The sequence below is a fragment of the Dermacentor andersoni genome, chromosome 6, assembly GCF_023375885.2.
Source record: "Dermacentor andersoni chromosome 6, qqDerAnde1_hic_scaffold, whole genome shotgun sequence".
Classification (NCBI taxonomy): Eukaryota; Metazoa; Arthropoda; class Arachnida; order Ixodida; family Ixodidae; genus Dermacentor; species Dermacentor andersoni.
Window position 1 is genome coordinate 84613547 of NC_092819.1, and position 27660 is coordinate 84641206.

The 27660-nt window shown below is 49.2% G+C and overlaps 2 protein-coding genes across 5 annotated transcripts in view; both read right to left on the reverse strand.

The window, feature by feature from the left end:
- LOC126522472 (uncharacterized) overlaps positions 1-8466 on the reverse strand; it is a 34542-nt gene extending 26076 nt beyond the window's left edge. The window contains exon 1 of one of the 4 annotated variants that reach the window (XM_072288778.1): positions 8209-8466. In XM_072288778.1, coding sequence (XP_072144879.1) covers positions 8209-8413 — 205 coding nt within the window. In that variant the 5' untranslated portion in view covers positions 8414-8466. Of the gene's footprint in view, positions 1-2796; positions 2980-8208 lie in introns of those variants that run through there. The other 3 variants (XM_072288780.1, XM_072288781.1, XM_072288779.1) reach the window with 3 other exon arrangements.
- A 31-nt stretch (positions 8467-8497) lies between these two features.
- LOC140212834 (uncharacterized) lies at positions 8498-27395 on the reverse strand (the record flags this gene model as incomplete). Its single annotated transcript, XM_072288946.1, has 2 exons — positions 26485-27395; positions 8498-9535 (listed from the first exon to the last, which is right to left on the reverse strand). A coding segment is annotated over exon 2 (993 nt), but the record flags the coding sequence as incomplete, so codon positions are not given.
- Between the last annotated feature and the right edge of the window lie 265 nt (positions 27396-27660).

Consider the following 27660-nt stretch of genomic DNA (forward strand, 5'->3'; position numbering starts at 1 on the left):
TGTCGTCAGAGGCGACTAAAAGCGATCTGAAAGTGTGTTTTAGAATACCAGGAAATCACATGAAAATAAGTTCGAAGGACGCTTAAATTTCGCCTTTAAGAGTGAATACTTGATAGCATTCAAAGATCCGCGACTGCCTCTCACGCTTCCCGGCAACTGCAGCTTATGTGACCGTAATGTTTAGCGGTAAACCCTGGTGGCGAACGCTATGCACGAGGGCGAGATGTCTGGTAGGAACGTGGCCTCTAGCCTGGGCCGATCCTGGAGGAGCCGCGCCAGGAAAATTACATCATTTTTAGGTTTCCGTTACTGTTTCGCAGTTTTAATATTTAAGTCTTATGTGATTTAACAGAAAACGGCACGCGCTGTCGTTTTCTTTTATGACATTTGTTTGTTAGCAGTCAGTCTCAACATCCAAAAGAATAACTTTACGTGCGAGCAACTTTAGTGATAGAATGGTATGGAAATATACCCCGCATATACCACATGCCACATAGCAAGGCGTGGCTTATACATACACCTAAATATATAGGGCAATTTTCGCTCACGGACAACTCCGCCGACGCCGAATATTATGCGACACGTGGCCCTTAACGCTGTCGCGATAATACAGGCTGTGCAGCATAAGATGAAAACGTGCGCCACACGATGTTGCATCTCCATCTGTCTGTTTATGTGATCAAAAGCGATTTTCGCCATATCGAACACGGCGAGATCGTCACTGACTATATGCATGCCAGGACGTTTTATTATTTATTTTTTTTGTCATCTATAAACGGGATATGTAAGAAAAATATTAGCTTTTTCACGTTCGTAACAAACAAGTCAGTAAAAAAAAAACTTACTTCCTATGAGATTACGACCGTGTTGCTGCCTCCGGGTCTCAGAAGGATATACGGCGACCGAAAATACTAAAGAGTACAACAGCCGACAGCCTAAGAACTAAGCCTAAGCCGACAGCCTAATAATACCACAGACAAGCGCTCAGCGCTTGTCTGTGGTATCTGTTTCTTTGTGTCCTCGTGTTTTTCGCGCTGTTTCACCTCAGTTCTAAGTATGAGCCAACTAGCCCTCATCAAGATTTTACTAAGACAGCCTAAGAGATGTGGACATGACGACATCATGGAGAATTGGCGCTGATGGAGACGCGCACCGCGAAGCAGTGCACTCTCGTCGTTTCCTTCGGTGACTTCCCGGAAGATGAAGCTTGCAAGTCTTAATAAACTCCCGCGCGTGGGCAATAACCATCGGCTATCTAGCGGCCACGGTCTACGTAATCTATTCCAGGACATCCCCTCCGTCTGCACTTCTTAACCCCAGTGATCAGATGAATCCGCATCCGTTCCACCCTCCACTCGAAAAGCATTGGTCGAGCTGCAAGATCGACATGCACCTTTATCGCCTTGTACTGCGATGAAATAAGAGCAAAATGCACCGTGTCCCTCGACCACTTATCGCAGTTCGATCGCACTAGACGACCGCGACTCGCGACGGCCATCCTGTGGGCAGCGCTTTCAAGACCGTTGCCATATCGGTTACGAGATAACGAAGCGCAGAGAGCTTTGGAATAACAACTGTGTATCTCTGGGCGCTGCCTTCTTGAGGGTTAGACAGAGAAGGAGATACGTGTGCGAAGCCCGTTATATGCGCGGGAGACAAGCGTAGATTTTCCGTTAAGCGAACTACACTCAGTCCTCATTTTCCTCCGACAAGCTTAGGGCAAATATCGGTCACTGCGGGGAGCGGATATCGATTACAAGCGAATCTTCGCAGAAAAAAATAAAGATATCCTAGTTTGCCTAAAAGTTATTGCAACCAGGCTATTGAAAAAAAAAAGCGCCTGTATTTTTTCAGGTGAGAAAGATTCACGTGTCGGTCTTAAAGCGTTGACATTCTTTTCTGTAATGAGGACTTCCGGTGACTTCCAAATGCAGATACTGAAATTAAAGCCGAATTTTTCTCGAGATGACAGCGTTTTCCAGCCTTCAATTATTATAGTTGTCCCCATACACCATGGTTTCCTTTTGCCGTTTTCGTGTGCTGCACTGCGAAAGAAGCAGCTTGCTAGGCGGTACACCTATAGACACAGACAACTCGATTTCTAGTACATTCGGAAAGCAGATCGCAATAAAGCGGTAATCCAGTTCATATCGGCCACGCTATCACACGACTTCTTTGCCAAAGTGCGATTGTAAGCGATATCGCGTCGAGGTGTCAAACGTTTCGCGTGATATAACGGTATACTCTATATAGCTTAAATAGTAGCAATAACGGGCCGCAACGAACCAGGACGCGCAATCTCGAAAACTTTTGCGTGACGACGTTCTCTCATTGGCTGGCACTATGGCGCCCGCCACTCACGATAACAATCGGCACGATAACGATACGATCATCGCGGCGGTGGTCGCTTGCAGTCAGCCCTCAGATATTTCTTCTGCTGCGAATGCCGGCCGCAATTACTCCACAGTGCGAAGCTAATTAGGACGAGCCCACGAAAACCGGAGGCATGCGCCGCACAATAAGTGGAACTGTTTCGTTAACGAAACGCTCGCAGAATTTCGCAAAGCTTGCACTACACATACAACGACTCTCCTAGCATTGTCGCTTCCACTGGCACGCGCGCTTTGCGCGACTCGAACGGCACGCACACAGCACGAAAAGGAACGCTGCACTGCAAAGATAACGCACCCCCCACGGGTCGCCATGCCGATTGCGACACGCGACTCCGGGAAACGAAGGAAGAAAAAACAAAATCACAGTAAAACGCGAGAAAGAGAGCCCGTCATTCGGTCGTACCTCCTCGCTGCACCAACCGTTGCTTGAGATGAAACATGGATCCCTGTGCCACCGCTGCTGCCGCTGCTACTGCGGTTGACGGGCGTTGCGACGCGGCGTGCCTTCTCGTAAGGAACGGATGCGAGTCTCTGCGCGCGCGTGAGCGCGCCAAGGCTTCGGGCGTATACGTGCGCCTTATCAGCGCGCCCGCGAGCTAGCCTGCAAGCCCCCGTATCGTGCCTTATCGACTGTCTGCAGATACATCGGCCCAGTGCAATAAACACCGTCGCGAACGACCCAGATTAGGCGCCGGACGGCCGGAGCACGCACCGCTCGCTCACTATATATATATATCAGAATTCACGCAAAGGCGCGCTCCATGTACCGGTGTTTCTGTTTCGAAACACATCCGAGTGCAGTTCACACAATGGTGTAGCGCACGCTTTGAAGAGTCGCCGGTCATTGCAATTCAAGATAGGGAACTCACGTTGACTGAGTAGATAATTACAATATTGAATGTGAGACGATCTTTTTATATATATAAATAAAAACACAATCCCGGTGGTGCCGGGATTGTGATAGCGGGAACCCGTGGGTTTGCGACCACATAGGGATTCGAACCTAGTACGTACCTCCCGCATACGAGTCGCAGGCTCTACGATTCTACCACCACCACTACAGCTGCGGTGAAAAACGCTCGCATCAAAATGCAGCCGTCGCGGCCTGGTATCGAACTCGCCACGTCGAGCTCGGAAACGCAGCGCCATAGCCAGCTGAGCCACTACGGCGGGGAATTCTGACGCATCGGCTGGATTTCTCCAAGAGCCGCGTGGTCATGTATCGGAACGAAAACTACAGTGTGACGTAACGAGCTGACTGGCAAAGTTACGCTACTTGGTAATTATTCCCTTCCACGCTAATCTCAATGACAGAACTGCAGACGAGCGGTAATGAACTTCCATACGTTTAAGGGGGGGAAGTCAGTTTCGCCCGAAAGGCGAACAATCGATTACAATAGCAAATTAGTAGACAGCTATACGAACTAAGGATAGTTCTATAGGGCGTATAAATTTGTATACATTCACTTGCTAACTAAATTAACTACCATGGTGTCGCGCGCGCACAAGCGAACATGAACACATCTAACTCGATGATCGCGCACACACGCTGTCGAAACGCTCGAGTGAGGAAACGCGGCAGCAGCAGCGAGCGAATTGACATTCGTGCTGCGAACTAAGCGGCAAGAACAAAGCGCACACGAAGCTATCAGCACTCGGCGCACTCGGTCCCCGTCGCAGATCGTTTTCTAGATAGGGCCCACGCGGCGGCGCCATACATAGCCACCACCGGAGTTGAACGTCCCTTCTCCCGGTGCCTTGCGCATGACGGAAGATGGTGCCCTTGCTACCCGCTTTCCTCCCTTGCACGCGCAAGATTGAGTCACCATCGTCGGCTCACCCTCGCACGCTTTCAAACGTACATACAGCATACGGCGCGCGGCGACGATGTCATCGCCCTTGGACTTTATACGAAACATCACGGCGGTGCCGACGAAGGTGGGCGTTCTTATATTAGCTATCGCAATAAAATCATATGCTTAACGCTATTTTTGAGGGATGCGCCCCAGAAATCTGTGGAGAACTACGCTGTTCCACCAGTTGACGACTTATCAGAACAGTATTTTACCAGAGTACTAGTAAGTGCTAACTGGAACATCAGTGCATTATACCACCGCAGTATTTGAAAACATATTTCTCGACACCGACGCTAAACACATGATTTCTAAAAATGTGATATTACTTCATCACAGCTCTGCCTGAATTTCGCAATTAGGACATGTGCGTTAAAACGAATTGCGAATTAGTAAATTTATTAATTACACAACATTTCACTGCGGCGTGTGCAAGTAATATCAAGCGCTTCGAGTAATTAAGCAGACACAAAAGAATTGCCCTAAATCTAATACAGGAGATCTTCAATAAGTCTCCTTTGATGACTTTCAATGATAATAAGTATACAGGGTGTTTCACGTAACTTGGACCAAAAATTTTTAAAAAGTGGCTAGCCGCAGCTGAATGAAACCAACGACATATGAGTTGCCGTCATTTGGCGCTCCTTATAGAGTACTTTTTTGTATTGCGTTTAATAAGTTCAATAACTAAGATGAATTGCGCAAAATTTCTAATATTCACTTTAGGGCCAGGTGCGTTTCGACGTGTTGTAGAAGGGATTCAGAAACGACCAAAATTTTTTTTGTGGCCACGTACAGTCGCGGACAGAATATTATGGACCATGAAATCTAAGAAAAAGCTGAATATCTCCGCAACCTCACAACGCAATCTGGTATTTACATTTTGGACCTCGACTAGAATATGCTAACAACGTTGTCGTGGGCAGTTTTACTGGTTACTGCTACAGGCTGCTCGGGAATTGAACGTTTTCGGAGATCCCGTGGTCCATTTTATTCTGTCCGCGACTGTACATGCTGCGCGGTGATTTTTTTCGGCGTTTAAAGAAAGCCCACGAAATATGAAACAACCACGTGACTGCGATCATGCGCATCGTATAGCAGGGCTCTCAACCGCGTTTCGCGCGAAAGAACCGTGCGCGCGGACCATGGCGAAGTCAGCGGCTCCGGATCTAGGCATCGGCTTCACAGTGCGTCAGCATCTTTGGCGGTGGCTCACGGAAAGGAAGCGCCGTCGTCCCTGATAAGCGGTAGGCTCCACGCACGGTAGAGAGCGCTGCAATATGATAGCGCACGCGCGCAGTCACGTGGTTTCATTTCATATTTCGCGGGCTTTCTTTAAACGCCGAAAAAATTTCCACGCAGCATGTACGTCGGCACAAAAAAAAAATGGAACGGTCATTTCAGAACTCCCTCTACAACGCAACGAAAGGCACTTCGCCCTAAAATGAACATAAAAAAATTTGCAGAATAGATCTTAGTTAAGTGTAATATAAAAAAAAAAAGCTAAGCAGCGCCCCGTGGCGGCAAACCACACGCCGTTCGTTTCATCCAGCTGCGGCTACTTTTCTTTCTAAATAATTGGTTCAAGTTACGTGAAACATCCTGTATGATGGGTGTCACCATGTTTGATGACGTGAGCATATGATGCCATTTTGAGGAAATGCCGTGCTCTGCGCAAACCCAGAACATTTATAACCAGCACAGGAGGCATGGCGAGGACGGTATACTCTTTTGGAGCCCCAGAGCTTTTCGGGCTCTCTTATAAAACCTTTTCTTTTTTACGACACACGAGGCTACACCATTAATTAACAAGCATAACAAGCATTAACAAGCATAAGGAAGGGTTGCAGTACGGCAGCTTGAAATTTCAGTAACCTATAATGTGCTCGGACTTTCTCGCATCAAAGCGGCCCAACTACGAAGATATATAGGGACAAAAGGTACGGCGCCAGGCCGACGATGACTAAGTGACACAGAGACGGCGTACACAAACGACACATTCGTCTATGTCGTTTGTGTCTCACTTCGTCCTCGGCTGTTTAACGCCGTACACTTTTGTCGTCAAGCCATGAAACAACTAGCTCAGCAACAAATTTTTTTTTAAAACGAACAGATACTTTGAAATACGCAACGCCACACTGACAAAAGGATACCGAGGATTAGGCGCGAATTTAGAAAAAAAAGGGCAAATCTGGTCCTGCTTTCCTGCACTGTCAATCAACGCTTTCACTTTAAACGAATAATAAATAGTGATGAACTAACACTCGAGCGCTGCTGAAGCGTGCTACATTGGGCAAGTCGGTGCAACATGGCTTGTGATGGTAAACACTGCAGAAAACGAAGACAGATTGGTAGCGTGTGTTGTGTTTTGCTCTGTTGTGTCGTACTTGCCTTCAAGATGCTAGCCTTTAATTACTGCTATTTAGCGTACCTTCAAAGGTACTATGCATGAGGAGTCAAATGCGAACAACGAAGCCCGTGGATTTTTTGTTCGCGGTCCAGCGCTAAGGAAAGGCCGCGGAGATATAGTGCGACCGACTGCGATGAGCCACAGGCGGTGTCTCTGACACACCGGAGATGGCCGGTCGCAGACATCCTTGGCGCCTCTTGCTATTCGCAGGGCGGCGCAAGAACTACGCTCTCCGCTGTTCGCATTCGAATCACTGTACGTTGTACGTTAAAAGAAGTCGTCGTACATCAAGCTGAACTACATTGTTGAAGAACTGCATTGTTAACTTGACTTTTTTACTAGCGATTATTTGTGTACGCTAAGGGGGTTGAGACCATGTGATACATTCATTATATCATGTTCGTTTTTCTTTCAGTAACCTTCGGTTGAAAGCGCCGTGTGGTGTCCCTTCCTACACCTTATCCTGATCTTGTGCAGTGCTGTTGCAGCCTTTAATGGAGCGCATTCCAACCTGCCCGATTCCCCCTCTTTCTGTACGACACAGCACTCCTGATATGCCAAGCATAGGCTTTACTGAGGGAGAAAGAAGTGTTTGCATGGTAAAAAGAAAGAAAAAAAAAAGAACAGAAGAAAGGTTAAATACTTGGCGCGCCCATTCAAATGTATTCTTCTAATCAGTTCGCTGTTAAATCACATTTTGTGAAAGCATCTGACAAAAAACAGTTACTTGGTGGCTATTAGACAGATGATCGACACTTGAACACACAAATATGTTCTGCGAAAGGACAACGCATGTTTGCGAAAGGATCCGTAGTTCCACGTGCTACAATGTAATTGCCGCAGGGTTTTCAGAAGGATAATTGAAGAACTTACTCCCTTAATCCCGAACTAATCCGCTGAACACTTTCTTGGTTCGCCAAACGACAGTTTCAACTTAATGACTAACTAATGCGTCCTGGTTTACCGCTTCCCCAAGTGTCCTATCATGCTCACACTCGCCGCCCAATCGGTGATCAGACGTTATCGCCCTCTAAATTATCTAGGCTCATTCGAACTGAGCAACAGTCGAAGCGGAATCTAAACGTCATCCAAACCTCGTAGAGTTGCTACCGAAGCAAATAAATCCCCCCTATCACTTGAGACGGCTGTTCTACAGCACGAGTCACCCTGATAGGTCCGACGAAGATGCACATAGCTTTCAATGATAATTGAGATTGCAAGAAAAGCCCGACTTTCGACCCATCTTGTGATAACATTTTTTTATTGCCAAGGACGCGAACCTCTCCTATGAAATCATGTCAATAGAATAAAAACGATACGTACCTCCACAGTCAGTGCGAATTTTTGCTTTTTACTTTATTACCTAACTGAACCTTTCTTTTTTTTTTTACTGCTCTGTATTTTGCCATGCTTCGGAGAGAGGATATATATATATATCCTGTTTGTCTCCTACGCTTGAGTAGCACTGTCAAACTAGCCCAATAAACTATTCAGATTACATGGTTGACATCGACGTTATAGTATAGCGGGAAGAAAATGAACGTGCACTCACGGTACTCGCCGATGAGGCCCCTTTTGTCATTGGGAGCTGAGTAGGCAGGGAAGCCAGCCATGACCCCGTGACCGGCATCCATGGCGTGGTTCCATACCATGGCCGAGTGCTGCGCCACATGGTGTTCCACTCCCTGGAGGAAGTGCGAGTAGGTGTTGCCCATCTGCTGACCCGTTCCACTCTGTGGTGTCCTCGGAGGACTCATCTGGGACTGGTGCAGCTGTTGGTGCTGCTGCTGCTGTTGCTGCTGTTGGTGCTGTTGCTGCTGTTGGTGCTGTTGCTGCTGTTGCTGCTGTTGCTGGTGCTGGTGCTGGTGCTGTTGCTGGTGCTGTTGCTGCTGCTGCTGGTTATGGTTATGGTGGTTTTGGAGGTGGGCCGAATGTTGGATCCGGCAGGAAGAGGCGCCCAACCCGTTGTTGACCTGCTTGGACGACGTAACGAAGTCGTCGTGATGGTGCAACGGCTGCGGCGAAGCCGTCCACATGGTATTGTTCGACGGTGACATCAAGACGGGGCTAGGGGACGAGTTGGAGTCGGGGGGCGAGTACTGCTGGTAACCCTTCGACTGCATGCTGTACGGGCTGCTGGGCGGGTAGCCCAGGGGATCGGTGCTGGCCGGGGTCAGGTGAGAATAAGTGGCGTTCTGTTCTTCAAGAAGGGCGCCATCGCGCGAACCGTTCCCCGAAGAACTGGACATCGTGGAAGCCACCGGAAGCGAGTAGTACGGCGACGACGACACCTGCATGGTCGCGCTGGAAGCGGACGGCTGGTACCGGAGCACGGTCGTCGCCGAACCGTCCACGATGTGCAAGTTTGCCAGGGACGTGGCTGGCGGGTAGTAGCCACCATCGTCGAAGCCGCCGCCGTACTTGCCAGGGTAGAACACGGGCGGCGAAGGTTGAGCCACGCTCCGTGGAGCCGCCATGCTCGGGCTGTGCTGCTGCTGGTCGGGCTCGATGACTTCGCGCTTGATGTTGGGCGCCTGAGGCGACGAACCGCCGCTGCCGCTTCCCGCGTCCGGAGACGTGCCCAAGACCGGGGAGTACTCGCCTTGCCGCTGCTGCTGCGGCGGGGATCCCGAGGCATAGTCATTCTGCGCGTGGGTAGGGGTGCCTTGCTGGTTAGAACTGACGGGAGAGCCGCCCGCAGCTTCCTCATCGAGGCGCTCTTCCTTTATCCATGACTGCATTATCCCTGGGGAAGTCTCCCGCTGCTGTTGATTGCCGGTCTTGTCAGCCATGCCTTCGGAGTCTTGTGGAGAGGAAGACACTAGCTTGCGCATCTACAGGCCGGCCTGGTTATGGATCGGTTCCTCGAAGGCTGGGCTCTGCATGTACAAGAGTTGGAAGGGGGGGGGGGGATAAGAAACGGGAACGGAGCTGTGGTGCTTCTAGTTAGGCCCGTCTTTGGTCCGCACCCTTAAAAATACCAGAACAGAGTTAGGATGACAGCGAGCGGGAGGTTCTTTGCGGAGATAGCCCCAGTTAATGTCGTTTAGGAAGGCCGAAGCGTTTCGGAGCCTGCTGCGAAGAGATAAGCCAGTAGCTCTTATCAACCGAAGGGGTTAAAGCAGCCTCGCCCGTTTCCTCCATTCCTGGATGGGCAAGGTCAGAACATCTCCGACTCCAATGTCTTCTTCCATTTTTCAGAAAAACCGACGCATAATTTCGTTCGAGCATCGCTTGCAAATACAATGCTCGATTGGAAGTTGTGTTCTTACAGAAACCTTTTAATAAAGTTTATCAAAAGTCCCCCTTTTAATAAAGTTGATCACCACCACCACCAGAAACGGTAAACCCAGGAATAGACAACGTTAGAGCGCTTTTTGCACACTAAAAAGTTTTTTTTTTTTTTTCCTTGCCTGAAGCAGCGTTTCAGTAGGCGCGCACTTCTAGCCGTACAACATCATCACCACCGTTTCGGCCATGCGCCAGTTTGGTAAGCTCTAGCTAAGCTCTACGGGTACGTGCGCGGCAACCGTACTATAGCGGTAACGGTATAGAGCACTATGCCGTCAACCTGAAACACTCCTAATAAGTCTGTTTGCAGCCGCTGTAACTTCACGTCTCGCTACATCCAATTCGCGCAAACTGCGCAGGGTCATTATTCCAGCAGCGTTCTCACCCATATTGTCTACCGAGCTTGCACTACACGTACAGACTGAAGTACTCTTGCCATACTCTTACTTGCCCTTTGTTCTTCGAACTATTAGCAATACTTCGTACACGCTTAAAATTAATAGAAATGAGCTAGAGAATGCAGAGGCAATCCCTAGAGCATTGAGTCGGCTACACCATACTGGGTCGGGAGACATGATAATACGAAAATGAGGAGCAAGCGATACGATAGACACGTGCACGCGAGCGCAAGCTCTGCGCAACTAGCAAATTAGTAGTTACGTTAACGAGGCTTCGCTGCCGCCGTCCCGGCGCTAAATTTCTACTTCCACAGGTCTTGTCTGGCGGCATCTCCTAAGCATATACATTGCTCTGAAGCGCAAAAAAAACAACGACTGAACAATTTTTGCTTGCATGCCAGTGATTTTTCTCGCAAGAAAAGGTTTCTAGAGGTCCTTTATAAAGCTGCCAGCCTTTTCAAGTTATGCGAGATATTGTGCAAAAAGTTTTCCTTTACCGATGATCAGTACTGCTCGAATTGTTGACTTCTTAACCCGAACGCTACTTCTTAATCATGAACAACTACATTATTTTTGACGGAATGCGCCCACGTTAATGTTTTTTTTTTTTTTCGGTCCCATGCAAGGTGAAACCAATTTGTAAGGTCAGCTATCCACTAGAGGACAAGACACACTCCTGCAAAAAAACTACATAGAACACGCCTGGTGATCCGCAGGGGAGCAGTTGTTTACCAGACACCTCTTTCCTATGGCAAGCGGTATCTTATTTATTTATTCCAAATACCCTCAAACGCAAATGCATTGAAGATGGGAGTGGTTACAAAGGAACCGTAGGTTATACGAAGTTATACAAAGGAAACGGTAATACAAACCTATTAAGGGAGAATCTAAGAAATAGCAACAAAACCAAAATCAAACAGCGTGATACAAACAAAAAGACACACGAGCCGTTGCCTAAATGACATTAATGAACCGTTGTAATCATGTAAGTAAAGGACGCGATGGGTGTCTAGCATTGCGCTATAGCGCGTGTGGGTTCTAACATTTCTTTTTTCTCTTTCTTTTCTTTTTTCAAAAGACATGGCCTGATCGACACACAAAGCACTTCGTCCCTTTTTTTTTTTTTTTTTCAGAGAAAGAACTATAATTTACGTATGCGTACAGTGTGCGCTTTGATAGTGTGTACGCGTCAAAAGAAGAAAAAGAACTATAGGACAAACGGCATATTTCTGAGGTTTTTTAGCGCACGAAAAGGGACGAAGGACAGTGGCAAGACCCTTTTCGAGCGCTTAAAAACCTTAGTTATGAACCAACACGCCCTAACCTACGCTCTTTCAGGCATATTTCTGCTCATTGCATTTGTTCTAGGTATACGGGCATCGTCAATGTATGTAGGTATTGCCGCGGTTTCAAATAAACCATTTGTTGAAGGTTGGCGCTCGTGTTGTGTACTCCTCCTTCGTCCTCATCTTTTCCAGCGTTTCCTATCTATTACTGACACGAAAAATTGCAATGCTGTGAATCATGGTTGTTAACTTCGTGGTTGATTGGGGGAAGTCTTTTCTAAAGCCACGCTATAGTAGTGAGAGCAAATACTTCCATCAGTAAGAAAGTTCTAAATCGATTTGGCTAAAATATTATAAGTTATAGTAGCTTGAAGCTTCTCGTAGCTGGCTAGAACCAAAGCCAGCCAACATGCGGATTGGTGCCAACGTCGCTGCCGCTCTACACATCTTTCATTTGCCACGATCCCAGCCCCCCACGCAACCCAGAACTGGAGTCCTTCAATACTTTTCCAGAGCCTAGAAACTTGGGGGAGGTCGACGAATCCTTCTACTGAAATGCATTCTGCCACACACGCCATCGCTACAGCTTCGTTTTAACCTGCAGTCTATTCCAAAGAACTGTCCAACGCAAGATGTTGCACGTTCTATGATTTAGACGTTCTGCCTGAAATTCAGCCAAACTGATCAAATCACGGGTCCCTTCAAGTCTGGAGAGCGAGCAGGCATGTTTATTCGGTGACTCTTAAGTTGCGTCTTAAGTTGCATTTTTCTTGTTCTTTTTTTCTTCTCTCTTCCTTCTCCTTTTATTCCCTTTACCCCTTTCCCCAGCACAGGGTAGCCAGCCGGTATTTACACTGGCTAACCTCCCTGTCTTTCCTTCCCTTTTGTCTCTCTCTCTCTCTCTTAAGTTGCGTCGAATCAAGTATACAACCGAATCGATCGAACCAATCAACTCAATCACAAATGCTGCGACGAACATGCTTTAACCTGCGCGCTAGTAAAGCAATGTCCACAAAAATGAACGGCACAAGTTCTCATTAGAACTAGCTCGAAATTCATGCTGCATATAGGTACCTGCGACTATGGCAAAAATATTTGCGAGGGGCAGAGACACGTCGCAAGGCAAAGCGCGCAACGCGAAGCTGAACCGCCACTTTTGCACCGAAATATATCCGGTATAAAGGCAACGAGCTATGGAGGAAGAACGCAAGAAAATGTTTCCCCTAGACAGTCCTCAAGAATGCGCAATCAAGTATGATACCCGTCGACAAAAGAAAGCCCAAGACGATTACATTTTTTTCCAGCGCACTGGGTCCGTGTACAAGCTGGCCTAATGCAGCCAGCAGCACGCCAACAAACTACGATAAAACTACATTTCGCGAGCCCGACCGAGGTGCGCGCCATCGACATCCACGGGAAAAGCGATAAATATCGGACGCTAAAAATACGGGTCACCGCGTAACTCGGCGGCACGCATTCTTTATCGGGCCGTCCCGCCCGATACCGACGCCGAGAGGGGACCGCCCGCTCGCCGAGGTTGATACGGGCGCAGCCGTTAAGAGGCCGAACCCGTCGAGCCCCTTATATCGGCCCCGCGTCGCCGAAGGGTTCGCACGCTGCCGGCAAAGGCAGTGGGCGGGCGGAACTGTCGTTGATAACCCACGGGAAGAGACAAGATAGGCGACGCTAATCAAAAAGCCGGGTTACCTTGCATATAAGGCTTCGGGCCGCGCTGGTCCCCCCGCGAGAGCGGTTCCGGCGCCGGCACAGTGCAGCAGGAGCCGACGGATGTGTGTGCTCGGGTCGACAGCGCGAAGTCGTCGTCGGGTTCCGGGAGTGCCACCACCACGGCTCGACGTTGCCGTTCGTTTCGGCCGCAGCAGCCGTGGAAAAGCGAAGCTGGCGGACGTGTATAGCGGACGTCTCCGAGCCGGCGAGGAAGCGTTTTTAACAAGCTAGCAACCACGGCCACTGGGAGGAACTGCTGGAGGCTGGGAAAAGCGCGGGGCGGTGGCTTGGTGTGTGTGCGCGCGCGCGTGTGTGTGTGTGTGTGTGTGCACGATGCACCGAAGGAGCGGGCATGCGCAGCGCGCGGATTTTTTTTCAGCGGGACCTCCGTGTCTGCATCGTCGGCGAGACGCTGAACCGCGTGTCAGCGTCCGGCTGGCCTTGTCGCCACCCGTGGCTCGGCTCGTGTAAAGAGAAGCGACGGCTGTGATTGGCCGCGTCGCGCGATGTTTCGGGGACCGATCTTGAGTCAGCAGTAGCGTTGTGCGGCTTCGGTGACAGCCGTGCCGTCGATGGAGAAGCGCGAGCCGCTTGTGTCGCAAGACGCACGCCACGCTTCAATTTCCTTATTTGTACTTTTTTTTTCTCGCAAACTAAGATGCTTTGCGCGGTAACTTCAGGCAGACGTAAGGCTCTAGAGACGAAAATTACCGAGGGTCTTTTTCTTTTTCTAATTTTTCAGACGCCCTAGAATGGCGGACGTGATTGAAGAAGCTTTGTGATGCTCGTGCGATTTCGAAAGGAGAAAAGGCTACGTCATGAATTACTAATTGCTGCGGAACGAGGCTGCACTTGCGCAGATGGCGGATTCATGTACAGCTGTAGCCGTATAAGACTTAACGCGAACAACGAAGACGCACCCATAGCGGTTTAACTTTACCACGTGTTGTAAGAAGCGAACAGCGAATGTCTTGGAGGAAGACGCATTCAGCTAACATATTCAAGCCACTCCCCGCAAGAAACCACCAGCGTCCACCGGAGAAGCAAAAAAGCATTCGTGGAGTGTTCGGGTTGAGTACGACGGTGACTTGTGCTAAGTCACCGTCGGTGACTTGTGCTAAGTCAGCAGCGAATTGGTGCGACTCGTGCCCCCGCGGCCGATGACTACTTAACTATATGGCATTCTATACTGACGGTCACGAAGTAAGCGGTTCGATTTCAGCCCGCTGTCACCCCGTTCTAGTACAAAAGAATAGAAAAGTTGCCCATTCGGCGAGATATCGGTGAGCATGGCGGTGTGTTGTTCCAGCGTCCGCCATTGCATTTCTCATAGTCGAGATGTGTTTCTTGGAACATTAAAGCCGTGACGTGCACAACGCTCCCCACTTCGCAGACCTAGCCGTCAGCACTGTACCACCTGCTAAATAAGGCAGCCTGGCGAAATTGCAATTTATTTTAATTGCCCGCATTTGAACGCTATCGCAGGCACTGTGGAATTTATACCACAGAGATGCCAGCATGCATAGCGCACAAGACGTCTACGAAAGTATTTTTTTTTTCAACCACGTGTGGCAGTGACATGCGGATGAATATGCGCGAAGAGACTCCGTCCACAACAACGCTAGGCATTCATTGGATTTCCAGTCGAGTTTCTTAACGCGAGTGCTGCATGATTGAACGACTGTGAACATGGAAAGAAAGCTTCGCCTGTGTATCGAAGCCGGAAGAGATGGATGGCAGTGACGAGTCGCTGGATCTCGAACACCAAAAGCCAACGGGTTAATTTATAGCCAACTCGCAATGTTCGCTTCGTCTCTCCCTCGCCGTCATTCGAGCGTACTACGCATGTCGCTCCAGGGGTCAAGTGAGCACGGTTTCGAGCCCACGGCCCAGCGCACCGCACGCTGTTTTCCGCCTCTCTCCCTGTACACTCCGCTCTCAGCTCTGCGGCGTCAGTCCGGTGACTTATGTTTCTCGAAGAGTGTCAAATTTGCTGACTCCTAGGGCCGCAGCCCCTCTCCGGAGGGAGGGCAAGCAGGGTCGAAGGCTGTTATCAGCAACGTCGCCGTTGAATGCAGAAGCAGCAGCAGTAGCTTTGGCAGCTCGCGGCACGGTTTTCGAAGCTCCCGCAAGCGACCGCGTTGGCAGCTTTCAGCGCAAATCTTGCAGGTCCAGTTCGCGGTGCTGACGCAGTCCCAGAAACAGAATTCCAGGCTACCGCAGCGAACAGCTGATAGCGAAGCCATCGCAGCGCGAGCGCGTGCACTAAAACGACGCGGGTGCGTGGATTGCGTGTAAAACCATAGCCTCCGAGATCTATCGGTGTGCGCACCGCGCTCATGATCCTGCAGGTTCTGGTTTAGAACTTGTTCATTCGCTGACCCCAAACGGAGAAGGAAAGTGGAGGGGCGGGAACTACGCTGGAGTGCATAGCACCAGCAGCATTTCTACTGGACAGAAATACGCGACTGTACTCACTTGATCCCACATAAAGTCTTCGAGCGCCATCACAGCTTCGCCGTAGAGACGCCACGCTTTTATACCGACTTTGGTTGGGCGTTGCCTTTACCAAAGCCTATGCATTCCCCATAGGGATGACCGACACCGCAACCTGTGACCACTGCGGCCACGAAGAATCAATTGACCATATTTTGTGCACCTGCCCGCAGTGTATACAGTCCACAGAGGGAATGCCTTCGCCACGAATTTGACCAGCTGGAAAGCCAACCGCCATCAGAAAAAAGAATTTTACACCATCGAAAGGACCTACCGTCACAGAAGAAGGCCGTGCAAGCACTATTGCGTTTTTTGCGATCTACGGGCCTGTGTGAACGACTTTAACTGGAACGTCTCTTGTGTGTGTGTGCCTCCGTGTGTGCGTGTTTTTTTTTTTTTAACGTTTTCCTCTCTGTCCTCTTCATAACCCCTATCTCCCATCCCCAGTGTAAGATAGCAAACCGGAGATCGATATCTACTTGACCTCGCTGTCTTTACTCTCTCTCTCTCTCTCTCTCTCTCTCTCTACTGGACAGTCTGCGTGTTTATAAATAAGATCGCGAGGTAACGCAAGGAGCATAGAGCGCAAAGGAGCATACAAACTTCGATCCACCAGTGATCAGGGTGTGACCACCTTCCGAGTACTGACCAAACACGATGCTGCTGAGGCGCAAAACGGGAAGGAAACACGCACACATATGTGGCTATTGTGATCTGGTTCTGGGGTTCGTGATTCGGACACACATAATATAAGGTCGGCTTGCCTAAGCCGCCGGAGCGCATGAAACATATATATAGCTGGCCTGCGCTATACCGGGGGGTTGCGCTAAGCTAAGAGGGCCCATACCGTGGTCCGTCTCTATCGTCAAGAATGGCTTGTTGGTAAGGAAATGAGATTGGGAAGTTTGAAGGAACAGATTGGTTTAGTTTACATATTTACAACTCGCAAGCGTCTGTGGATATGGGAGTATACACTCCATGTCGGAGCACTTTACGTGTCTGATCTCACTACATGCCTCGGGACACTACAATGCCCCAAAAGATCCACGTTTTAAGTCATCGTTTTCCCTAGATCACTAGACAAGGTAATTAAGATTACTCTTGTCACGGCCAATCGAAAGGTTCGAAGTGTTCGCGGCACTTCGCCCAACTAACTCGCTGGACTTCACCTTTGATGTCTCGAAATCGACCCCGCATATGACCAAACCATGAGGGAAACTGAAGTCGACGCAATTCCCACGGAAGTCATTGACGTTAGCCCCTTGTATCAATTAGCATGCTCTCCGTGACTGTCACCTCGTAGCAAGTTGAGAAGTCGTTACCGCTTCCACAAAATGCGGTGGTTGCAGACAGCTATAGAAGGGAGCTTTTTGTTTGCCCGCTAATTCGCGATGAATGGACGGATGAATGCTATAGGTGTCCCCTTTGAAACGGGGCGATAGGTTGCGCCACCAAGCTCTTGTTATTATTTTGCCTAATGTCCTACCTATTCTTTAAAAAAACACACGCAGAATTCCCAGCATCAAACTTTCAGAACCACTATTGGGAACTTTGTTTTTCTACGCCTCCATTGTTTGCGGTCTCCCTGCGTCTCTGCCACCAAACCTGCAATCGTCTTTTCCTATCGCAACTCCAATTAATTGCTCGCCGCCTAGCGGCTGCCTCGAGAAACAGCCGATCCAGGTTCAGACTTGAAGCGAAAGACGGTCTTCTGTCACGGCACGCGCTGAATGCCTCGGACAGTTCGCAGGTTGTCCTCATGCCGCCGCGTACAAGCCCGAAAAAAAAAAAATGGAGGATGTCGAAATACTTTTGTTGTGTACCCTCCTTATGCTGGTCATCGTGGTGGAAAGAGAGCACCGCATGTATGATTGCATCGTTTCCAGAAAGAAACCGATGGCGCGAATCCTAGACCGACTTGGATAATAATCTTACGCATTGGGAAGAGGCGACTGATACTATGCTGGTTTGTCAAAACACTTCACTCGGGACGACTTCCTCATTCGTGGCAGTGTACCACTGCTTTCTTTGTACATATTTTAGTTACGCTGCTGGTATTTCAAATTCCGGGGTGTACTTGGTTTAGGCAGGTGCTTAATTAAATTAGTGATATACGCTTATAAGCTTCATTTGACCTTCTTAGTTTAGTATTATGCCCCGGCGTTAGTGTTATCAATGCCTTAAGTAGCAGGATACTCTCGCTAATGTACTTTTGTTCGTACCAGTAGCAGGAACAAGAACTAGCTCGGAAAGTCTGAAGTTCATCATGAATTATGTTATGCAGCGAAGCGACATATCATTTTGATAGCATGCTTTAGTTTAGCGGTGTAAGCAGAATATGCTGTCTTCTCATTCGACGCTGCGGGTTCTCAACTTGTTGGCCCACAATAAATTAAGAACTGCAAACAGCGCTCGTTCCAGATTTGGAGCATTAGGCGTCTCGATAGCGCCTCTATAAGTTTTCTTTCTGACACTGTGCAAACAGCCAAATTCCATTACAACTGGTTCAATTTGTTTCCAAGTCATGCGTTTGTACTAACAGAAGCGACATTGCTCAAAGAAAACCCTCGCTAAATTTCGAAAGCCTGATGGAAACGCAATTTCCCTTCAAATCGTCGTGCATATCGTGAAGTACCGCATATAGTCCACCATCAGTCCAGTGCCACTTCCTGCTCGTTCAGAACCGGCCTCATCCGCACCTGCACGGGCTGTGCACTATCTGTCCCAACGAGTGCAGAGAATGCTACGAACTCGTCCCGCACGAAGCATGCGCTGTGTGAAACGAACGGCGACGCGCAGATGCCGCCAAGTTGAAATACGTGGTGAAGCGAACAGCAAAGTGCGGCAGTCCGCCATCTATAGCGCACGAAGTGCGTACGAAAGAAATAAACCTATAGGTTGCCACAGAGCACACATCCTGCAGACAACCTCATTTGGATATGGGGAACGGCGTATTGAAGAAGGGGCCGTATTTTGCTCACGCGAGGTTCCTTATAGCGCACGATATACACAAGACGATTTTCACGCTCCGACCCTATATCGGCCTTCGCGACCTGGTCTTCGGCGGCCGTGTAGCCACTGCGCCATAGCAACGTCTCCACCGCCATAGCGGCGGTGGAGACGTTGGGACCCAATATGTGGCAGTGCAAAACCGTCGATTGCCTCGAAGCCCTTGGCAACGGACAGTGGAGCGACGCAATACGCGGCACACAGCTAGCCGCAAGACTGCGCGGCGGTCACGTGGCGCATGCATTCCGCCGGATGCCTTACGAGCGCTCGTCTGTTCCTGCTTCTCCGGCGCCCGCCGGATGCCAGCGGAACGGGAAATGTACGGGGAGGAACGAAAAAGAGCCACGAACGGCTGCCGGCCGCCCAGTCACACGCCGCCGGATTTTCCACGCGGCGATGCGCGCGACAACAGCGAGTCGCTGCATCGTCTGCTGTAGCGCGGCGCTATTGTGCAGGCGTTTTAAACAATACCCGCTGAAGCGCACATACCCAGTTGACGAATGAAATCTATTCAGTATTGACGTATCGTTAAACTCCTGATTACGCAGGGGGCGCGAGTGTGCTTCGTAGTGCGAATGTAAAAAAGAAAAAATTGTAACAGCAGGTTATATGGGAGGTCTGGAAGCTTGTCACTATGCTTGCAGTCACCCTTTAAATGTTCCTTAGGCCTATTGAAATCTGGTTCATGGAGACTATGGGGCCGCACACTTTTACAGAAGTATGCAGCAGTCCGTTCCCTCTCCTACAAAAGATGCGTGTGCGCAACTTGATCTTTCGAGCTCATCTATAGAATCTCTTTATCTGAATTCTTTTCTCGTCTGCTCAGGAATCATATCGTTTTTCATCAAAGTCGACTGTATGAGAACTTGGCTATTCAGACGGAAATGGGGCGGGAGGGGTGGGGGGGCAACGTCGCATCTCAGAAGCTTTCGAGTACAAGAACGAACAAGGAGATGAATGAAAACTGATAACACACACAGGCACAAATAAATAACTGTATATGAACTCAGGCGAAATTATTGTGAAAGAAAAGGCATTCTTGAAGATACGGATACGTATAGATAGTGCAACTGGTAACCATATATGTTGGTAACCATACAACTATGTTGCCTGCCTTTACGAAATTTCATTTTTTTGGGGGGGGGGGGGGGGAGGGGGCACGCAATCGCATTACATATAACGAGTATACTTATCTAAACGAACTTTACGCGCTACCACGAATAGTCCCCAGTTTGGTGCTAGGTTAAAGCCGTCGCTTCGATGGGTGCCCCCATGTTGGTTGACGCCAAGCATTTGGGGCAGCTTTTGGGGCTCCCGCCAAATCGGTGAAATAGCGTGCGCCCGACGCAAAACCCAAACGCAGTTTGCGTCTCCCGCATGCGCAGTGGCTTCGAAGCCCATTTCTGCGGGGCCCCAAAACGTACGTAAGTAAACGTGAACTTCACTGCGCCAACCTCAGGACAGCAGAGGTCATCGAACACCTCCTCGTATCAGCGACACGGCGTGTTCAATGCGCGCCTTGCCTCACCAGCGGCGGCGCGAATCGCGAGGCTCTGCGGCGCAGGATGCCGGCAGGCAGATACGGAGGTATCTGCTCGAAGGAGAAGCGTTTAAGATAGCCCGCACAAACACACCGCTTATAGCTGACGGCATTGGCAGCGGACGGAAAATGAGGGATGTCCCCGTGCAAGAAGCGGTTTCGATCCCCCGTCCTTCCCAGTTTACACATGGGGACAGATAAAGGAAGAACCGATCCTAAATTTAGAAAAGCCGCCTCTTGTTTGCCCGCGCAAACGCAAACTCCGCACCCTGTCGCTGTTAGGAGGCGTTGCCCCGCTTCCTTTCCTGCAATAGCCGTTCTTTCGCCAAACTCTCGCTACTCTTGCGAGACGGAACAGGCTACCGAAAACATCCCGTGCCGTTGTTCCAGTTACGACGTTTCGCGCCACTCTTCCGGACGCGTCAAGCCGGCTGAGATCAATTAGGACAGTTTTCGGAAGCAAAGGTCCCCGGACTATGGTCTTGAGTGTTGCTGTCGAAAAACGAAGAGAGAGCGTCGGCAACAGTTCTGTCTATATCTCCCCTTCTTTCTCCTTTTTCGCCCATTTAATTCACTCTCCTCAAAGGCAGGGCAGCTAACCGGACGTCCACCTGGTTAACATCCCCGCCTTTTATTGCTTTTCTTGTACAATGTGCTCAGGGAGGCCCAACTGAAGTTTGTTCCAGAGGACTATCCCTATAAGATGCACTGATTCAATGCTGCAGTGTCTGCATCGCACAAGGCCCCGTGCCTTTATTTGGTGTACGTTTCCATTCATTTTGTTGCGATCAGCATTTTCGGGATATTTCACACACTTTCTGGTGCCTACCGTTTCATTGTTTTATGTGTTGTTGCCGTTTTACCGCCAACTTAGGCCACTGGTGTACATATAGCCCACGCTGAAATGAAATGAAATGAGCATGGGGCTACTGTGCTGAGCGAACCCAGTTCGAAACCGACCATCGGACCAACTTAATTAGGTCCCTGGCTATAGTGTGAGTGCACGTATATGCCTGCTCTTCAAAGGACCTCAATGTGTCACTGTGAACTTGTGCCAGGACTCAGCAGGTACCCATGTATCGCTGGGTGTGTACTGCCCTTCACTGAAGCTACCGTGCATCTTCCTCGTCATCACCAACATCTCTTTCTCTTTTGACTCCCGTCTTCCTTCCCCAAGCCGTGTTTCGTGGTGGCAATACAATGTATCGCTACACTGTCTCAAAGTTAATCAATGACATTAATCGTAACATGGCTACTGCCAGAACGCTTCTCTTTATTTATATATCCCCGGCTGCTAAAGTTTTCGTATAGCACGAAATTCAAGAAAATAAAACGAAACCCGGCGCATCTGTGTGCATGTGATCGAAAAGATCAGCGCATACCTTTCTGCATGAATACCGCCGTGCTTGTAAGCTGATAAGCGCCGACTTTTCCGCAACTTCCGTGCTCTGAAAACGTTTGCGGTCGCAGTACCTTTCTGTGTACCTTGTGAGCTCCACTGATCTGATAGGAAGCGTTGTCTTGCACTACGACGGAAATATACAGAGTATCCCTACATACAAAGAACCGCGGTCGAGCTTTTTCTATATATAAACACCGGTAAATCAAACACGAGGTGGTCCTGCGACGACTGTGCCTATAGTGTATAAAAAAAGGGATTTTACATAAAGGATTAATTGTTCCTAGCCCAGATTGCTAGCAGTGACCAGACGTCATAATTGGTGCGATAAATCTTCAAGCTATAGCATCGCTGCAAAGTACCTGCAGATCTTCAAGCTAACGGTAAAATGCTCCAATCTTTTGTACTTATTGTACGGTTTAAGATTCAGATGTCCTTTTTCAGGTATGTTCTTTATTATTATTTTTTTTCAGGCGTACTGGTGTACTATAGCTTTGATGGCCAACTTTTCGGACCACAACAATAGGCAAGAAACGGAGAACACATGCTGCAAGAAAATTTTGTGTTGCGGCGTTGAGCTATCACGCACGCACAACCTTCTTTAAAGTTACCACTGCTTTCACAAGGTTTCCGCTCCGATATGCCCTCTCGTTTGTGCCGCCTCTGGATCGTAGTGGCATTTACCAAAGCTTATTCGTTCCGCATTGGAATGTGTGACACACTTATGTGCGGCTTCTGCGAGATCGAAAAAAAAAAAACTACTGAGAGTGCACCTGCTGTTCATTTGTTCCTGTTACAGCGTACAGCCCCACCCTCACCGGACATCGTTAAATCGGTTGGACTCGAGGCCGTTTTCTTAAGCGAAAATTCTTGAACCATCGCGTGCGCCTAACAGGCACAGAAAGCAACGCTACAGTTTACCAAGAATCGACAGGTTTCTGTGGCCATACACCAACTTGGAGTGCACTTTCAAGTATGCGCGAAACTCGTACATACACACACTCTCTCTTATTGTTTCTTTCTGCTGGATGTGCGCAAGTTTCATCTCCTTTCCTTTTCTTCTCTCTCTCTCTCTCTCTCTCGGAGTCCATATAGTACTGTTTTAAGTTCCTATCAAGGAAACTGAGGCGATCGACTCTAAACTCGTATATAGTGGTCGCTTCTTGGCGCAGCTCGCAAAGTGATTTCTAAGCCCGGACGTCCCCGCGTCACCGACAAGCATGGACGTGGAGCGTCAGTTGCGTATAGGGATCGAGTAATAAACGTTATTTCATCCCTCCTCCTCACAGCGGTGCTTTATAAGGCGAAACCGCAGATGCCCGTTTTATGCCGCATGGCCGCTTGCGGCGGTAACATCTATACTCCAGCCACAGAGCTAAGTCCAACATCAATTCCGCCCTTGTATTACACCCCTCACCCTTCCTTCCTTCCTGTATTTCTCATTCTCCCCGTTTAAGAGCCGTTTCGGGGACGGCGAAAAGAAGCTCTCGGGAGATGCAGTCTCACGTGTCCGCGCGGGCAACGCGATGACAACCGCCTGTCGCGAATCGAAGATGAATTTGGTGCCCGACAGGCATGGCCCATTACGTTATCTGGGGGGTGCGATCCCTCTACGCAAGCGAACTGCCGCTGGTGCAGAGAAAAGCTGACCGCATCCCCGATAAGACTCCCGCGCCCCAGTCCTCCACCCGCGGCCAATTCATTATACGCGTACACACAAAACGCAGCCGCGACTCGCCTCGAGAATGACGCTTTGCGCCGACAATTAACGTGTGCCTCCGTGGGAAGAAGGGAGGAAACGCGAACCATCGTACATATCCACCAATGCACTGCATGTGAATTCTAAGGCGCGGCTCTTGTTGCCGATCGTTCTGTCGAACCACGCTGATCGTGCTTGATACGAAGTTGGATAGCCGCCATCATGGGAAGGTTGACATGCATCATCTTCTAGCCCCATAGCAACCGATACATTGCGCTATATATAAGCTCCATTCGAAAGTGGTGATGCGAAAATAATTCGGTGTTTGCGGACCACATTTATAACTTGAAGTCAATGCGCGCAAAAGTGAGAAATCGTTTTCATATAGCCCGAAAGGCCGATAGTCCGAAAGCGAGAAGTCACGCATATATAGCTGCGCTAGCAGTATCCTGGTTCATCCTGGCTGTAGCTGCATTGTCAGTATAAAGCGCGTCAGCAAAACAGCAACAGGTCATGTACCGCCCGAGTTAACGAGAAATAAATTTGACACCTCCTTGGAAACTATGGTGGGCTCTTCCGGAAAGTATTGCGTCCGTATTCACAAAAAGCTCTCACGACGCTATATTGCTCGTAAGAAGGTAGAGGGATGGAAAGAGAGAAGCAGAAGGCAGGGAGGTTAACCAGAAAAACGTGCGGTTGGCTACCCTACACCGGGGGAATGGGAAAGGGGAAAACAAAGATGACAGGAAGACAGGTGAGCGAAGGAAAGAAGGAATTGTGGTGAGTTCGCTGACGTGTGTGGTCTCATAGAAATTGCATTAATGTTCACAGATGGCCGCACAAGCCCGTCGTCCTTAAGATGCTCGTAAGAAGAAATGCCAGCCAATAGTAATGGTGGACATACATACTAGCGAAGACTGCCGGCCAAGGGTAAAGAGCACTTCAAACTGGGAGACTTGGGAATACGGGCCCAGGTGCATCTCGTATATATACACTCATCGCGGTGGAACCCATAGACTTACGCAACATTAAGCTAGACGGCAACGACGACGGCCCAATAGTTTTATTGCAACTTTGCCGGGGAAACTAAAAGCGACCGAGATATATAGATCAGAATTATGAATGACTAAGATATATAGGTCAGCCAACTCACTCATGTGCACACTTGATCATACTTGGTCCATGCTGACCTCACAGACGTGGGGTATACCCAGAGCGAATGAGTGACGAAGGGTATGTATACGGGAATGAGTGCAGGCGAGTTCGAGTCGACGTTGTAGCGCATACGAAGGGTAGTGACTTTACCGGTTAATGTGAGCATCGATGAAACTTGGCGATGGCGAGTTTGAGTGGGCGTGCACAGATATGAACGTGAGCGACTGTCGTCGAGTGCGGTGGGACGCGATTGTACGGCCGTGACTAAATACTGGTTATCGTGAGTGAACATGTGCTTGCGTTGGCTGCCGGCACGTCGAATTGAAGCGAGTATGAATGCGAGTGAGTTTTGGCGAGTATATATGAACGAGAGTGGGTGTCGATGAGTGTGAGTAGACATCGAGCGTGAGTGAGTGCATAGTCCACAAAAAATGTTGCCGAGTGAGTATCTTATTTTGCCCATCTATATGCTAAGATGGCAAACGTTTACCTACGCCATCTGCATAGTGAACAAAGTGAAACAGTGACATGCGCTTCTACTTGAGAATACGAAGAGAGGTCTCGCCAGTGTGAGTAACCTCCATGGCTGTTATAATTCGTCATAGCCGTCAGCGATGGGTGTATATATATATATATATATATATATATATATCTCATATATATATATATATATATATATATATATATATATATATATATATATATATATATATATATATATATATATATATATATATATATATATATCTCAGAGGGCGAGAGAAGAGATAGGAGCTGTTTTGAATCGTGATCAGAAAGCGGACATGCAAGATCGGCGTCGGATGCGGCTTTTCGCTGCCTGAAGTGTGCTTGCGGAGGCGTTATATATATATATATATATATATATATATATATATATATATATATATATATATATATATATATATATATATATAACGCCTCCGCAAGCACACTTCAGGCAGCGAAAAGCCGCATCCGACGCCGATCTTGCATGTCCGCTTTCTGATCACGATTCAAAACAGCTCCTATCTCTTCTCTCGCCCTCTGAGAAAACAAAAAAAATGCAGTACCTTAACGCCCCGCGGGATTGTCGAATACCATTCAAAGAGCTGAAGGAAGTTAAGTCAAAATGGCAGTCGTACCTGTGGTCTACAGTGTAGCTGCTGAATATGTTGAACACGATCACCGCAAACTTTCTGTGACAAGCATAATCCCTAAATGACAATGTGATAGTCCACTATACTGAACTGTCTGTCAAGCGCCCTGCATCTAAAGCAATGCCTAGTGGACGTACAAGACCGCGGAATAAGTAAACGGGGGCTAATATCGGCGCTTGCGAGTAAGGGATGAAAATGGACGTCGACGTTTCTGCAGTTGCAACTTTATAGAATGCGTCTGCCAACTAAGAGAAAAGAAAAACGCTGAGCCCCGCAGAGAACGATGGTGCGTATCAAGTTAGCCTCACGTCATTGAAATACGGAACCCGATTGACCATCAGGGTGCGCACTTCACGACTACTGCGTCACCTAACCCGAACGAAAATAAATTGAGCTGACAAATTCTCACTAGGAGGAGAAAACCTGCGCAGTAAACACAAAGAGCTGTGAAGCTGGCAAGACAAACGCATGTGCTAAGAAGTGACGTTTATTCAGAGGAAACAGATTCCACCAACACCGCGTGTTGAATACATTTATGCGCTGATTTGTTCCTCAAAGTACGATAGATGAGCCCGACCAGCAAACAATTCCAACAAACTGTATGCGTGCATCTTTCTTTCTGCAGCTTTCCTGCACGTCCCCAAGTCCTGGTGCACAACGGTTGACTTACCGCGTCTCGCCGATTTCTGACGCTGACGTCTTGCACGGAAGGGCCGCAGAAGAGACACGTGACCGACTGTCCTTTTCTTTCGATCGTGCAGCGGTCGACAGTTCTCTCGTCTGGACGTGGAGACCGCCTCCAACATTCGCGCCCCGGTCGAAAGTTCGCGCGTCGCTGTCAACCTCAAGTTCCTCAGAAGTCACGGCCGCCGTCGGCGAGGGACAGTCGACATCGCATTCTAAGACGACACGGTAAACTCTTTCCGAGGGGAGACGGGCCCCTCTCGAAACGGCCGCCCCCTGGCGCCGAGCGACCGCAACGTGAGGGGGTACATTACGCGAACGCCGCATTCGCGGCTCGGCAAACCGGGAGCGGGCGGTTTGGAAGGCAGGCCCTTTCTGCTCCGTTCGGGGGAGGTCCCTTCCCGGGCCGACACCTCCCATCGTGCGGCGGCGGCGCCTGGCCCTCCAGCGTGGGACCTGATGTAATACGCCGCCCACGGAAGCAGGCAGGGGCCTCGCGACGTGGAGAGACAGAAATATTAAAAAAAAAAAATTTGGAAAATAAGAAAGAAAGCCAGCGAGAGAGAGAGATGGGAAGAAAGCAAGTTGCCGCCGCGACTGGATCAGCTTTCGCGCGCTGCAGCCCGCGCTTGTGCTCCAGCGCGACTCGTACGGCGCCTCCGAGGGACGTCAACAAGACGAGTCGTCAAGGGAGGAGGGTCTGGGACGCGTCGGGATCGCCCGTCCCACCGCGGCAACGCGCGGATCGCAACCGCGCAGTCTGCCGCCGGTCGCGGTTGCCAGGACCGGAGTCGAATTCGTCCTGCATGGACTCGCTCAACGGCTCGACAAAATGCAACGCGATCGTGTGTAGGGTCCTCTTTCCTCATACGAAGGCACTGGCAGCAATCCAGCGGACACTGGTTGAGTGTGAAATAGCTAGGGGTGCGCGAACATTCGCAACCTGAATCCTGAACAGTGTTCTATTCGATTCGGTCTTCGAATCGAAGTCACCACTCGTAAATGCGAATATTTTCCGAATATTTTTCGAATATTTCACAACGTCAACTTCGCCTAAAGGAACATAAAATTGTAGCAAAAGTACGATAAATCCTCTCCCCCCCCTTCCCACTCCCATGGTACGGAAATAATACATCAGAACTTACGTAGTGGAGCAGGCTAC